Below are 17,021 nucleotides of genomic sequence, written 5' to 3' on the forward strand. Positions count from 1 at the left end.
ATCAACCCCATCAGCCAGCCAGTCACTGAGAACACTAATCATGAGAGTTTTCAAACACACACACACACACACACACACACACTCAGACACACAGATAGATACTGTATGCTTGAATCATTGCACGATGAACTAAGTGAGCTTGACCTAAATTGGGATGTCCTGCGGTCAGAGGTAGATCTTTATATAGAGGGTCCATAAACAGTATAGATACTGGATCCTACAGAGTGCTACTGCAGGTGGCATGCTACTGTCAAGTGTTTGGTGTGTGTGTATGTGTCTACAAAGTAGAGATTTCAACTTTTTTTTTGGTCTAATGGTCAGACAAAACGCATTTGAGGAATACTGTTGTTGTTGTTGTTGTTGTTTTTTACCATTTTCTCACATGTTATAGATCAAACAATGAATGAATCCAAAAATAATAATCTGTACATACATCGCAAATGAATCCACATTAAATGAAAGTATTTTAAGACAAATATTCAGCTGTGAGAAGGGAAAGATCCAGATATTGTAGATGCATCATATTGTTAAACAGTGCCCATTCTTATATTTATCGCTATTAGTTTGATAGTCTTTGGTTTTTAAATCGGATAAATCAAACAAAATATAGTATTAACCCTGTCAGATTGTAGCATCTTGTGTTAGATTTCATGGAAATATAGTAAACTCTAGAGAGCTTTTGGATGGTGCAAGCCTCCAGCAAGGTTAACAAAATCCTGTAAACTGGCCATTTTATTAATGATTTAGTTTTAATTTATTCTGGAGAATACAGTCCAGATGCAGCAACAGGGGGCATGGACCTAAGCAGGCAATGGACTATGTGTTCTTGCGGTCAGAGCTCTGGAGGGTTGAGCCACACCAGATCAAAGTCCTGATTTAACCAGTCGATGACGTCATCCCCAGCCAATCTATCATATTCTGCTGGGGCTTGGCAGAAACTCCAGTGTGCCTGCTGAGCCAAAGAAGAGGATCCTAGGAACATATTCTAAGCTGATACCCAAAGGCCCTGGGAGATGGGCCCTATCACTAGCACCACAAGTGCTGAGGGTCATAGTGGATGTCATCAGCACAGGGATTTCTCATAGCAAGCAGCAACAACCAGCGAGACAGTCCAATCACCTTGGTCAAGTCCAGCAGGAGGGCTCCTTGCTGCAACACAGACCTGGAACACAAGGTTGCCCATGGGAGACAGGTTAGAGTCCTTGTCCAGTGATCACATCTAGATGAGACATGGACCTGGTGCCTAAAACAAAGCAAATGGTCCTGCTGGAGTTAACTGTTTCTTGTGAAGACCAGATAAAGGAGGCCTTTTATAGAAGGAGGGCCAAGTACGAGGGGCTGTCAGGCGAGTGCCAAAGCAGGGGATGGAGGACCCAGTATGAGCCCATCAAAGTCTGGTGCAGAAGCTTTACAAGCCAGTCACTCCACAGGGTACTCAAGCTCCTTGGGATTACAGGAGTGTTCAGCAGGCAAGCCGTCAAGATGATCACACATGCCGAAGCGAAAGTGTCAAGGTGGCTGTGGACCACACAAGTTACTTGGACACAAGTCAGAGCCTGATTACTCCTGGCTGGGTGGCCTGTGTGAGGGTTTCTGATGTTAAAAGACCTGAAATACCCAAAAACCACAGGTAATATCACTGATGATGTGTGCAAGTTGCATCGAAAGGTGTGTGAGTGTGTGTTTTTGGATTTTAATTGATTTGATCTGTAGAATACACATTGTTATGGAAAATAATGCTGATTTTTTAGACCACCTAAATCCTGGGAATATTAAGGCTCTGACTGACATGAAACTGCTCATGACCACGACGTTACAGACATCTAAATTTCCTTTGCTACCGTAGTGCCAAATATAAGAGTAACATCCCCTGGAGTTATTATGTGCATATGTCAGCTAGATTCGGCTCACAATGCATTTGGGAATAATGGCAAAAAAAAGACTGTGGCAACTGGTTACAGGAAGTTGTATTTAAATTTAAAAACAAATATTTAAAAAACTATTTTGGGGAGGGATCTCAAACTTCGTTGTGTGAAACATTTGTTGAAGATTGAATGAAAATTACTGAAAATTCAACAAGGCAGACAATCTGTCTGGAGGGAAATAGGTGTGCAGACATGAATAGATATGTAATAAGTTATGGAGTCACAAGCAAAAATGAAAAGAGCTTTATGAAGAGCCACCTGGTGCTTACCACAGCAAAGACTAATCCATTTGTGTTTGTCCTATTGCAGAACTTTGTATCAAAATTCATTAAAACCTGATAAATAGCATTTCAGACTAAACACCCACATGCTACTTGTTTATTATTGGTTAACTGCAGTGATCCAAGTTCAAAGACATATTAACCACTTGAAAGTCCTTCTCAGGTTTTTCTACAATAAGATGTCTGTGACATTGATATTGTACACAGGAAGACACAGCACCCTGACCTGTCGCCCTCCTCTCGGACTGAGGACAACACCGCAATTCAACTAGACCTTCAGACTCCAGACAGAGGTATAAGCTGACAGACAGGACTATTGAAAATGCTCTTCTCAAGGTCTTGATTGCTTAACTGAATCTCTCCAACTAATGACCTTAGTCCAAGGCACTGATGAAGAGGGGATTAGCATAACAGTACTGCTGCTGTAAGGAGAGCGCTGCAAAGCTTTCAAAGGATAATATGTGGGCTTGACTGCTGCTGCAGGAAATCAAAATTCCTAGGTACTGAAGGATGTTAATGATACATGAATATCAATTTACTGCTATCTGAAATGTAAATTCAATCAAAGATTGTAATCTTTAAGTCCCATTTCACAGGTATTAATATACCATCATTAATAACTCTTGTCTTGCTTGTATATTAATTTAGCAAAAACATAGTTTTATTAAATAAACTAAAAAAATAAGTTTAATTAAAAAAGAAGTCTAGATCATCAAAAGCTCTCTTATAAGCAATGGGGGCTTAAAAGTCCAGCATGTAGGATTTAGGGCAATATAGGTTGGCAGAGATGGAATGAAATATATGTTTTCTTTAGTGTATAATCACCTGATAAGAACATTGCTACCATAGAATGAGCTGCTCATATCTACACATCGTCTACAGAATCCGCCGTGTTGCACCACCATGTTACTACAGTAGCCCAGAAGGGAACACGCATTCATTGGCTCTATATGGGGCCATTCACATTTTTGGTTCAGCCACCATAGATAGCAGCCCCTCAGTGACGAACCAAACAGTGTTAGAAAAAGACTGATTTGAAACATGAAATGGCTTTATCCTGTGTTTTACCGCTTTTAATCACCCCCTTATCTGTTTCTTTTGGAGAGGAGAAGACCTCTGCAGATAATTCTGATTACGATAAAAACCTCCTGAACAATGAGCACTGAGGGAACCCTTACTGGGGGTTCACACTTGGCACATGGGAGAAGTATCAGCTGGTTGCAATCTGCAATCCTCACCAGTAGATGCCACTAAATCCTACACACTGTTCCTTTAAAGCTTAAAGCACTGATGAAAGAAGCAAAAGAAAAGGCTACTAAAAACATCCCAGAACGCAATATATGGAAATGACAAAACTTTAAGGTTTTCAGTTATCATTTGTAACTGAATGGAAAGAGGAGTAAAATTAAGATGATTCAGATTCCAATCAATCAACAATGTGCATGTTTGCCGAGGTTTTTTTTTAGTTCATGTGCAAGATGAACTGTAAAAGCTGCCGCATAAAACAGCAATTCTGACCTCACATCAACCTAACATCACCTCCTGTCTTTTGTTAATAAAGACTGCAGAGACTACCAGCTAACCAACATGCATGCCTTTTTTGCCCCCATGTCAGAGGAAACAACCCCGTCTGTCTTGTGTATTTGTAATACAAAAAATATCGCAGACAGACAATGTACTAATTGCATTAACATAATGTACTAGACGCGTTTTTGTGCAATTAAAGTCTCCAAATAACCTGACTTGCATGCCTTAGGACCTGGAGGTGGAAAGCCACAGACATGGGGAGAACATACAAACTCCACACAGAAAGACTCCAGCAGCCAGTGTATTCAAACACAGGACATTCTTGCTGCAAGGCAACACTGCTAAATGCTTATTTAACTATTAACTGTATTGATAGAATGATAACCAAAACATTTTCCTCTAACTTCAGATAAGGTACTTAATGTGCCATCGTCCTTTGTATTAATTAAAATAAGTGAAAAAACTAAACTTTTTGAGATTCTTCAACACAACTGAAACATCTCATTCAATATGCTGTACACAGTATATTATGATATGGAAACAAAATGACTTGGATCAGCTGCAGTCCTGGCTACTACTACTGCTGCTGAGAGGAACAACTGATAAAAAGCTCCCATAAGGAGTAAATATTGGACTTAACAATTCTGGACCCCAACCAAAAATCACTGGCAATTATGCGAGTTGGAAGTCAGAGTGAAAACAGGGAAGAATAATAGATTAATCAATTAAAGAACTGAATTCTAATTATCCCATTGTGGCTTTTTATTTTGTTTTACCTAATGTGCAGCCTCAGGAACAAGTACAGCTACAGTATAAAATTCACTGTGGCACACTGTATGCTTTGCTGGGTGCTGTGATGCCTGAGTACAGCTAAAGGTTAACAGAACACGACATACTCTTCGAAGACACCCAACAGTAATTACCAAAAGAAACAGTATTATAAATCAAGAGAGGAAATACAGAAATACAAAATCTACCTTAACTAAAAAAAATCCTTGAGCTGCTCTCCACTTACAAGTTGAGAACAGCTCAGCTGGTTTCTCCTCCAGCTGAGACACTTGACAAACTAAGGACTCTAAAAGCTCTAATTAAACTCTTTGAGAACTGCTTAATTTTATTTGCCATTGAAACAATGACAATCTCAACAATCATAAGTCTTGATTTAAAAAAAATGTCATGAAACTGGATAATTATTAAGGCAAGTGTTTGACGTTCATTTAACTGTAAAAGCTTATCACAGGAGCCAGGTGATAAGAATGGTTGCCAAATGATTTCATAGTACGATACATTGCTATTATGTTAGGTAGTATTTTTGTTATGTGAAGTCAAAGCATCAGTGATTTCTCTAGATTTACTTTTGTTCTTCCACATTTTTCTTCGTGTCTGTGTTTTCTTATCACTCTTCACCCGTTTGTTATTGATTCCTGTGGATAAGAAATACCTTCGTTCCCTCTTCAACTGTCAAATCAGATTATCATACTGCACAGCAGATGATTGAAGGACCCAAGCATCACAATTCAAAACAACACACTTGAAGGAAAAAAGCAGATTTAAGGCACTGTGAAACACACAAGCTCAACAAGAGCTGCAGATACTGTGATCCACTTGTTCTGTCTTTTGTTCCTTAATGTCTTTTTTTAATATTTTGTTTATTTTTTATGTTTGTGTCCTTTCATTTTCTGACAATTTCTTTTTTGTTTGCTAAAAGAGCTTTAAAACATGACTTGATATGAAGCCTTGTGATGATCCGTGAGAATTGTTGGTAGCTCCTTCTTTCCTTTTATAAATCTGCCCACCTCTGCATTAAAGTTGCCTGTGTGTCTAGCACTGATGTACCCAGATGTGACACCTATGGTTCTTTTTTTTTTAAGTAAACAATGAATTTTTTTACTCCAAATGACACTAAAATTGATGACAAATGCCTGTTACGAGTTAGCAGAGCTGAAACTGATAACCTTGCTGACTTCTTCCGAACGTCTTACTGAACTTCAATTTACAATATCAAAGGGAAAGCTACCTGCACTGCACCGAATGCCAGACAGACCAAGTTAGGGACTAGCTTATGAACATAGTGGAGCCTTTAACAGCGAAAGAGACAGAAACTTCCCTTTAGAGATGGTGGAGACCAAAACAGAGCTAAAAAGGACACTGAACATTGGACTAACATTTGTCCGATAGGCAAATATCGAACTCCAGATCAATCAATCATTTATTTGTCACATGGAACCATACTGGATACATCTCCAGTTAAATGTGATCCCATCAGCTCCTTCGACTTAGGCATTGCAATTTAGCCCTTTTTGCCTTTTCTTACACTGTAGGCTGCTGCTTTATAATTGTCCTCGTCTTTGGGTGGTTCTCCATGATTTCTGGTTGTGGAGTGATTTAAATTGTATTTTGGGTACAGTTGCTTCTGTCGTTTCACAAATTCAATCCACCACAAACTCACTGAATTCATGGATGTCATCGGTGATGTCAATAGCGGTGTCCTGGAACCACTCTGGACTCTGATTGGCTCTATGTCTATCTCTCGTGTCACTGGGGGGAACATCATAGTTTGTCCTCTTGCAGAACTTTGTATGTGGCACATGCCTCCTCTCCTTCACTAATCAGAGTCCTCTATTTTTTCAGATCGGCAAATAGAAAAAGAGGCACCTGGCTGAATGGATCTGTCCAGGACTTAGCCAAGTCTTGGTGAAACAAAGGATATTAAATTTCCTGATAGCTGGCTGAAAACTGAAACAGCATGGAAGTTGCCCCGTGTTATCCAACATCTGCGCAATGGCTTAGGGGTGGCGTAATGCAACATCACGGGTTACAGAAATACGTAGATTTGCAAAAAGTGTCTCAGCACGTCGAAAATAAATTGAGCTGCTTCCGAAAAAAGCTCCAGAGAACAAGCTGCAGCTATAAAAACTTCGCCTACATGTGAAAGTGACGTTACAGCATGAGCCATCTAACATTATTCAGCTGTTTTTATATTTTCTGTTTACTTTAACGGACATGCACAAGTGAGAAAATGGCTTAAACTAAAATTACAGTGCATTGTTACAGTCTGTAAACCATTTCAGTTCCTTTCCTCGCCCAACACCGATGCAAAAATATATTTGCCAGTAATTATTTTAACAGCATATTACTCCAGTGATTAAATACATCCATGTCATAACCATTTGAAGTTTTAGGTCAAGTACTTAAGTAAAAATACTAATTCTCCAGTTCAGGGAAAGGATTGCTGTGATATAGTGATTAGATTAATTTATTTGCCACAGCTATCATATTGAATTTGAGGTCCATTACTTTCTGATCAGGCAACTGACACATGGGGCCACCACAGAGTTAGTCATTGTAAACAAGTGGTCTCATCTGGTTACTGCTATTATACCAATATCAATCAATCAGTCAATATCAATAATCATTTATAGATTATTATTTACAGACCACTGTAACTACAAACACTACATGCTGGCATTAACACAAACTATGAGCTTTCACCAACCTCAGCCAAAAATATTATAAACAGCATAGTTCAAAAAGCAAACACTAAAAGCCCGATTTGTACTCCAGCATCTCATGGCAGTTCAGCAGAGTTGGACTTTGAGTCATCTCAGTGCTGAAGCATCCACAGGACGCGTGCCCCACTGCTGCTGACGGCCTCCAACCGCCAGACAGAAAGAGGAGAGAGCAACAGAGATGGAGGGAGGCATGGAAGGGAAAAGCATGAAGGATAAACAAAAACAAACACAGACATCAAGAGTCATTGAAGCAGTGTGTGAGAGCCACGTGAGGCAGCCCACCCTATGGAGAAAATAGCAGCTGGTGTGTATACTAACAGCCCTACAGGGGCTGTGGCCTCCGCAGCCCCAAATATGGAGAAGCAGAAAGGAGAGATAGGAGGAGGGCTGGGTGATAGAGGGGGATGCTTGGGGCTAAATGGGGTGAGCAGTTAAGCCTTGTTGGTTACAGTATTGGCAGGAAATGCAGGAGATGGGAGGGAGGGTACTACAGTCCATATCAAAGTGACACATACAGAAAATTATGTTTTTTTAAAGAGAGATATAACTAGTTTAGGATTGGGCGTTGAGTTATTTAGTATAAATCTTACATACAGATTCTATTTTTTTTTATATCTTTGTGCTTACCAAGTTAATTGCTAATATTTAAGACTGTAGCAACATCACCAAAGAGACACCCAATTGGGCAAGAAACTTGGCCAGTCAGATGATCGTACAGGTTGTAACTAAACCTCCAAGTTCTGCCAAAGTTGTGATTATTTCCCCACAAAGCCAAAAGGGATGTGTCATCAGTGGTAAGGTGGTGAATTAGGGCTGCTCGCTTATGGCAAAAATCATAACCACAACTATTTCAGTCAATACTGAGATCACGATCATTTAATACAGTTACTCATTGACTTTGGATACATCATGCATTTACTGACCTTAAAAAAGTGGATTTTTAAAATATAATTCGACTGAAAAACAGGCTTGACGTAAACTACACATGCCACAGCCTGGCTGAGTATCAGTTTGGGCTTTTAGGGAGGGGTGAACATGCACTGCTATAAAGGAAAATGGTGCGATTTATAACACAAGAAACGAGAGAGCATCATTGCAGCACAATAATCCTTTTCACTAGATTATCCTGTTTTCCTAATTGTTGGAAGCCAAAATTGTAATTGAAAATAAAATCTGATTAATTGCCCAGCTCTGAGGTGAACAAAAACACACTTAGGCACTCATACAAATCCTCAAAAACAAAGCTGATAAAATCCTGGATTACAGAAGTACATAAATTAACAAGAAAAGACCAAAATGGAGAAAAATAATCCCCAAAAATATTAGAAAGAAAAAAAAATTACCTGTAGACACCCACACATGACAACAGAATGTGGAAATGATTATGAAAGATGAGCCCACAATGGTCTTTCATCCAATCCATTCACGACAAAAACTGTCATTGTTCCCCAGTTCAATTAAATTCTACTAAACACAATTTAGGGTTAAAAGATACCAAAACTATGCAGTAATCCAAAATTATGTATACTTATGTGGAATACAATCAATACAGCACATCAGCATTAACTCTGGATTGAGGCTCCCTACAGACACTGACGGTAACCTGAGTGAAATCAACTGACTCATTTCATAGTCTTACAATGAATAAATGAGATGTTACATGAACTGGTGGCCAAAGGGTGTAACTTATTATTGTTGTTCAGTGTGTGAAATGTCTAAAAAGTTTGTTTTTTCTTTATGTCAAAGGGGATGCCTTTGAATTGCTACTTTTTCTTGACAAAACCAAAACACATTTAATCTGATATCGCATACCACAAAGAAAAGCAGCAACAAATGTGCTTAAAATAAATTAAATTAATTGATTATTGGATTCAATGTCAATTTATGCTGACATATAAATATACAAAAATATTCTCTTTTCCTGTACCATTAGTTTATAATATATTCAGGTGCTTAAAATGTGCTGTACTGTGAATGTGTCAATGTGATGTCATTACATACGTGGGAATTAGCTGAGTATTACATAAACAGGCTTACTGCACTCTACACCCAGGTACTAAGTTATTACATTCCAAGTTTAAGTTGCTACAAACCTGCTTCACTTATTTCTGTCCTTCATGGGTCCCACTCAGTTAGGAGTTAAGCAACCAAAATAAAATCCCCTCTCTGCAGCAGAAATCATAAAAACTCACAATTAATTCAACCGTGAAATATAATTGTCCTTAGATGAAAACAATCTGCAGTGATCTGCTATTTGAATATTAAAACAGACATGCACTGGAGTCCACTGTCACATTTCACAGGTTTAGACTGTATGTGTTTTCTGCAAAACTTTCTCAGCTTCTTACTTCGCTGAGGAAATAGAAATCACTGAGCAGAAGATACACTCTACAGCAGCAGTAACTGACAAACTTGTCGTAAAAGTTCATCCACAAAGCTTATAATAAACAACAACTTCATAAAATCTGGTTTACTTTCACTTATTTCCCTCTAAGCTCTTTTTATAACCCATTCAGAGCAAAGACTTGTTGTTAAATCCAACAGCAAAGCTATGAAACATGAAATTTTACAATATTTCTCAATATTCCATATCACCTATGAGAGCATTGTGTATGAGCGTGTTTGTGTGCTTCCACTGCCACTCGCTGCTCTTGTCCACCATCTTCCTTTATCTTCTTTATCTCTCTCTCTTTCCCTATCGCTCTCTCCATTTCAATATTGAAGAGAGTTTTATTAAGGGCTAGACTCGGGTGTGCTGAGGCGCTCTCAGTAATTTTCCTACAAAGTGCTTTAATCCATCACACGGCCAACATGTGGCCTTTGCAGCCATACATCATCTCAGCCCGGGGAGAGAGAGGAAGGGAAAGAGAGGGAGTGGTAGCATAATTTCTGCTCTCCTCCTCCTCCTCCTCCTCCTCCTCACCCCCTTCTTCTTCTCCTTCTTCTCCTTCTTCATCTCCCGCCAGAGTTTCCCACCTGGGAGGGAAACCACATCTTCTCCACATATTCCTCAGTCAAGTCCTCTCTCCATTTACAAATGAGAGTGAGGCATGAGGGAGGACGGAGTGAGGGGAAGAGGGGGGCGGCGGTACGCAAAGAGAGAGAGAGCGAAAATGAAAGAGATGGAGATAGCCGTGAGTGAATGAGTGAGTGAATGAGTGTGTGAGGGAGAGAAAAAGAGATAAGGGAAATGGAGAAAAGCTTACTGGAATGAATTAAAATTGGGGACAAAAGCGGGTGAGAGGAAGTCAGACTGTGTGTGTGGGTGTGTGTGTGTTGTGCATGCTATATGCACAAGGTGTGTGCATCTGTACTTGCGCGAGGAAATAGAAATAGGAAGAGGAGTAGAGTTGGGGGAGAAAAAAAAAAGTGCTGCATTTCCCAGCATGCAGCTGGTGCAGCGTTGCCCTCTGTGTTGCCCCCGGCCAACACCTGCCTCCATTTCGCTCTCTCCACCCTCCTCGCGCCGAGGAGCAGCGGTGAACTCTGGGCCCCCTGACTAATGGAATGGGCCCTCTCTTCCAACCATTAGAGGATTGGTGTCCCTTTTCGCGCCCCTGGGTGCCCTACGGTACAGAAAAGGGAGAGGAAGGGGCGAGGGAGGAGATGGTTGCACGTTGGCCTTTTTCCTTTCGCCAGACACACACACACACACACACACCTGGCCATAACATAACAGCCTGAAGTAATCCAGCCAGAGTAAGGCTTGACATAGCTTAGCATCTGACTGAGGCTATTTCTGAGAGGATATTAGAAATTCTGAATTGGGTGCAGCGCTGCGAGGTTTCAGAGAAGAAGCTCTCTGAATGTGTACGACAGCGGCCCCGGCTGATCGTGGAGCATTTGTGTGATTTCATTTAGCCGGTAAATCCAGTGCTCTGCCTCAATTACATCTGCTTTACTTGGATGGAAAACACACCTCGTGAGTACAGAGGGAGGAAAGGGGAGTGGAGGGGAGGGTTGGGGAAGTGGGGGGAAGCGTGGAGCGGATTGGGGATTGAATCTCTCGATGAGCTGATAGCACGTCCGCAGACAGCGAGCCAAGCTGTGCTGTGGTAATGTTATGCTAATGATATGGTAATGATATGGTAATCTGCCAGCAGTATTCCACCTCACTGGAGAGAAGGGGAATCTGGGAGGCCTTTCACCATTGGTTGGAGACCGGGGACTTCCTGGTGTCAGAGTTCAAGACAAAAACCCTGCACGCACACACATAGGCACACACACACATACACACACACTTAATTCTTGAAGCAGTGATCTCAGCGAAAATAAAAACAATGCAACACATAGACCTAATCTGGCTTTAATCGGATTTGCAAACTCTTAAGTAAGCAAGAAATAATACCTGTAAACAATGCAGTATCATGTGATGTAACTTAAAACTAGGTCGGCTGTATTGTCAGCAAGCCTACAAGCTGAGGCTTCTTTTTAATCAGCGTGTAATATCAAGTCGCTGTGCTGTTGTTTTGTGCAGGCATAAAGTGAAACAGAAAATCATCTATTTTAGATCGCGATCAGGTTATTTCTTTTTTTCTTTGTCATTGTGTGTGAAACCCTGCACCTGTAATGGCTGCCATTACCTGCCTAGTCAGAGCATCTCTTTCTCTCTGGCTCATAATGATTGCATTAAACCAGCACATCCTTGGTTGGAGATGAGACTCGCCATTGTACGACAGTAATCTTTGAATCCACGTCAGTACTGCCACACAGCCGTAATAATTACAAGCAAGATATCCCTGGGTCGACTGCATTTGTTTATTTCTTTATTTAAATTTTGCTACATTTCACTGCATCATTGGAAATGAGCCGACCGATTTAAAAGGAATGCTGACAAACTACAAGCCGTCTTTAAACATGTCTAAATGAGCAAGGTGTGAGACAAGTGAAAGACAAATGTGGATAGATAAACTTCATCTCTTTGGCACATTTAAAAATCATAAAGACTGACAGGAAATGCTTCAATGCGTCTGCTACCAAAAGAGGCACCTGCAGAAAGGAACTGCAGTGGATCAGAGTAAATCTGCCCGTACGGCATAAAGACATCATCGTGGGTATTTTGCTTTGTTTTTCTTTGTATTGTACAGTTGCAAAATGGATATGTCAAGTCTGCACAATGGAGAGATGAGATGACATTTTCCTGGATGCTGTACACTAAATCAAAGAGACCAACAATATGTTGAGTGCCAGCGTGGAGACATTTGATTCCCATTCCACTCATGCGGCATTACCACTGGAATGCCAGCAGACATCACAATCCTCCCAAGCTGGCGTAGGGCTTGACAGACTTTTCATTCCACTTCAGTGTTTTTAAAAAATATATATATCACAGCAAATTGTCAAGCACTGGCTTCTTCTTGATATTACGATATTTACAATATTTGACTTAACAAAGGCGATTTAGTGTCAGTGACATTTAGCATCAGCCTCTGGCGACAGACAGGTAGAAGAAGCCCGTCAGCAGATTGGACCTGGGGGGGATCGTGAAAGTGGGGGTTGTCTGAGGCTTTTCTCAGGATAGACCTGGACACCTCATTAACACAAACATACTGACTACACATCCTTGACAATGAATTACTACAGAATCACACTGCAGCATCCTTTCACTGATTTCTACAACGCCATAGGATTCTTGCACCATTTCACAAATGTAAAGCCATAAAAACAACAGAAATAACTACAGTTATTGCAAATTTGTGTTTCATAGCACCGTGTTTATGCACACGTAAATGGGAAGATGTTTCTGCTTTTGTTTTGGTCATTACAAGTACATCGGGGGGACTGTCAGTGGTGTATAAAAGAGCAGAAAACAATGCAGGAAGAGGCAGAGGTGTTTGTGCGCATACATGAGGGACAATGAGAGAGAGACAGGCAGAGAGGAAGACAGAGACGGGGGTGGACTGTCCAATACACTCCTGATAAAGGTCAAAGAAATGTTTTATTCATGATCCAAGCAGCAGCAGCAGCAGCAGCAGCATAGGCAGCAGGGCCAAGGTTGAAATGAGCTTGTGTCCCCGCTCCCCAGGGCCAACGCAGCACACAGCCTCACACCAGGCCAGCGGACACTCCTTCTAACTCTTATCAATAATGTCAAAACACACACACACACACACACACACACACACAACTCCTGTATCACTTATCAATAACTTCATATCACAGTTTTTTGATTGTCTGCTGTGAGCAAAATCGATGCTGAAATGTGCATCTGCCGCCAAAGAACAAAGTGCAATACGCTTTAAATGAATGAAGTGAAACTAAAACCTTTTATGGGGACTCTTGGGAGATGTCATGTGGGCTTTTCTCACCTGTAGGGCTCTTTCTATAACCAATTATAAACACAACTATGAAAATGAAAAACATAATATCTAAAAAAAATCAAGATGGATCATGCTCACTGTATTTAAGGTCAGGCACTTACGCTATCTGGGTGCTTTACCAGCAGAAATTTCCATGATGGATTGCTTACACAGTGTTTGTTATCAAATAGTACATTCTATCCCAAGAATCTGTGTTGATTCTTTGAAAAGAAGAACTTAAATAAAAGAATCCCTTTTTAAAAATCCTGAATGTAGCAGAGCACAGCAGGAACGGATGTCAATTCATGAGGGCTCTTACCTTTTAAATCTTTCTGGCTGTGAACCTTTCATAAAAGAGAATCAGAAGAAGTTCATTTCAAAATATGTTATGCCCTTGAACAGCCTCTTTGAACTCGCTCCTACAAAAAAAAAAAAAAGGACTGTATTCCACCTATCCAAGACCTGCTCCGAGCCCCTATTTTTTATTGCAGCCGAGAACATTTTTTGAAGGAGCTGACACACTTTCAGGCTCAACAACCAAAGTAACCTTTAAAGTATTGATGTGGATAAATCACATCTAGTCTTCTGACAAATGGAAAGATTTCAGCATGACAGATTAAAACTCAGGCAAATAGGTAAAGACCCAATCATCTCCAAAGACATTCAACTGCAGCCAATTCCACATACAGGAATTTTGCACGTGCGTAAACTAAGGTGTGTGTATATGTGTGCGTGTGTTCCTTTCTATGTGTCTTTTCATATGTGTGTGTCACTCTCTGTGGACGGCCTACTGTATGTGTCTTTGATCAGATAGGAAATATTCAGAAACGCTGCTGTAATTTGATGAAAGTCAGATATCCCTCAAATAGGAAAGTGAAGTCAGCACTTTGGCAGCTCTTCAAAAAAATCTCAGGAACCAGATTTAGCAAATGTAAACTTCAGGCTCATATGTGGAGACAGCAACAGGGGTTTTAAACATGCACTGACCCGTTGTACGAACTCCAGCCTGTGCTGGTCCGCTAGAGCTCTGGCGGCTTTGATGCCTCCGTCCATTTGCACTGCATAGAAGACATGGCGGTTGGTCCCACGATGCCCCTCTGTGGTCACTAGTTTCCTCTGCAGCAGGCAGGCGAGCACCAGCACAACCGCTCTGAACATGGAGCCTTTAAAAGGAAGATAAAGGAGAAAATGACTGACTGGTTTTAAAATTATTAGATGTATTAACTAATCTTTTCACAGATCCATGTTAATAATGTATGTTTTAGGACACTATGTCAGTCTTAACCCACATTCCTGCATTGTAGAATGATGTTAGTGTGTTTTAGGAGTAAAAGCAGTGTGGCCGCCTAATGAAAGCCTTCCACAACACTGATGCACATTAACATCCCACAGTGAAAAAAGTATGTTAGCAGAGCTGCAACTAATGATTATTTCATTTTCCATTCATCTGCTGATTTTGTGGTTAATTCATTTTTCATATTGTCTATAAAAGCCACAAAATGTGAAAATATGCCCAACGTGACATATTAAAACAGCTGGTTTTGTCCAACCAGCAGTCCAAGAGCCAAAGAGATTCAATTTACTATCATATATGACAAAGAAAAACATTAAATTCTCACATCTAAGAAGCTGGAAACCGCTACTGTTTTTTCATTTTCGCTTGAAAAAAGGCTGAAGCAATTACAATAATCAAAATAGCTGCACATTCTTTTTTCAGCTCTACATGTCAGACATCATTTAACTTTTAAAAACTGACACACAGCAGTATTCAGGACCCCACTGTATATGCTCTCCCTCCATTGGTTCTTCATAATGTCTAAAAACTCACATTATAAATATCGACATTAGAAAAACACAAACACCTACGATTTTAAACATTACCATAACACTCCAAATACCATCTAACTACACACATGAGTTTATAGAGTGTGGGATTCAGCATCTCAGCGCAACAGTATTGAACATTGGCAATTGTGAAACAATTTGCCCACAGCCACCTCCTCTGTACTTTTGCATGAAATCCACAGTGGCTGCCACCTACAGCATGTGAACCACCCACCTGTAGCCACGGAGAGTGAAACGTCCAGGAGAAATCTTTCACCCAGTGCGATGAAAGCTAGAACTCTGGCATCGGGGGCCCCAAGCGAGACAACACACTCTCTCCAGTTCCCAACCCACACGTTTAATCTCCTGGCCTTGATGCAAATGCTTCTGAGAGCAGAAAAACAGCGGCGCTCTCATTGTGTGAACTAACTTCCCTCTTTAAGCAAAACAGGAACTTTATCAGTCTTTTCTCTATGCCTGCGCTTTCCTGTGAACGATGATGGAACAAAAAGTTGTCACTTCACTCTTCTCGGTATCTACTCAACAAGAAAAATACCCAATGTACTATTGAAGAGCATTAATTGCTTAGACTCCCACTCCTTCCCCCAGATTATGTAACTAACATTTACTGTCAATTTCTTTATATACAGTATATACATCACTTTATATTGAATGCAATTAGCAAAGAAATTATGCAACCAGCTGTATTCAGTCAGTTCTTTTTCCCATACACACAGCTCCTCAACATTAAAAGACTGCATCAAATTCAGGCTGCAACTATTAGTCCATCAATCGATTAGGCAATTGGCAAGAAAATTCATATGCAACTATTTTGAGCGTCTGTTGTTTAAGTCACATTTTAGGCAAAAGTGTTGCTCTGTGATGTTCTGTGGTTCCAGCTTCTCAAATGTGAACATCTGCTGTTTTTGTGTTAGTCTTGAACTAAATATTCCAGAGTTTTAGACTGTTGGTCAGACAAAACAAGCTATTTGAATATGAAAACTTGGGCTTTTGGACATTTTTTACCTCTGACATTTTACAAATCAAACAATTCATCATTTAATTGAGAAAATAATCAGCAGATTACTTGATAATGAAAAAAATTGCTCAGTCTTACATCTAATCATCGTTATGAAACCTAGTGTCTGCAATCTTTGTACTTCTTGGGTCTATTTGGGCACTTTTATGCCCAAAAACACCCACTAACATACAGTAAAGCTCAAAACTGGAAGATTAAGATCTCTCACTCTATATATAATTCTGTTTGTATGTTTATCTGACTTCCCTTCAAAAGCAAAGTGCCTCCTCCTGCAGCATTTTCCCCCCAAACAACAAACAGTGCAGCTGACCACCGTTTAAAGTCTACAGCATCATTCAGCTCCAATCTCCCAAGCCGCTGATTGAAATCAATAACCTCACTTGGGGCTCGGGCCCCAGTCAATCCCACTGGAGGTGCAGGGCCGGCAGCGTACACCCCACCCAGCGAGGAGCGGGCCTCGGGCAGAGATGGAGTAGACAGGGAGGGCGAGAGGGAGGGAGAGCACATGAGACTGGAGTACAGGAGAGCCACACTGAACAGTGTCAGGGCCTCGGGGCCTACTGGGACGCTGATAAAGTACCTGGACATTTTTATAGACAAACTACTTATTTCCG

At 40.6% G+C, this 17,021-nt stretch overlaps 1 protein-coding gene across 4 annotated transcripts in view; it reads right to left on the reverse strand.

Annotated features, from left to right (window-relative positions):
• The window catches only part of LOC117266197 (proprotein convertase subtilisin/kexin type 4-like), a 227,562-nt gene that overhangs the window by 204,872 nt on the left and 5,669 nt on the right, over nt 1-17,021 (reverse strand). For 2 of the 4 annotated variants that reach the window (XM_078171966.1, XM_078171965.1), the window contains one exon: nt 14,532-14,707. In XM_078171966.1, coding sequence (XP_078028092.1) covers nt 14,532-14,702 — 171 coding nt within the window. In that variant the 5' untranslated portion in view covers nt 14,703-14,707. Of the gene's footprint in view, nt 1-14,531; nt 14,708-15,603; nt 15,777-17,021 lie in introns of those variants that run through there. The other 2 variants (XR_013492226.1, XM_033641244.2) reach the window with 2 other exon arrangements.

Source organism: Epinephelus lanceolatus, chromosome 10 (genome assembly GCF_041903045.1).
Source record: "Epinephelus lanceolatus isolate andai-2023 chromosome 10, ASM4190304v1, whole genome shotgun sequence".
In the NCBI taxonomy this organism is placed as follows: Eukaryota; Metazoa; Chordata; class Actinopteri; order Perciformes; family Serranidae; genus Epinephelus; species Epinephelus lanceolatus.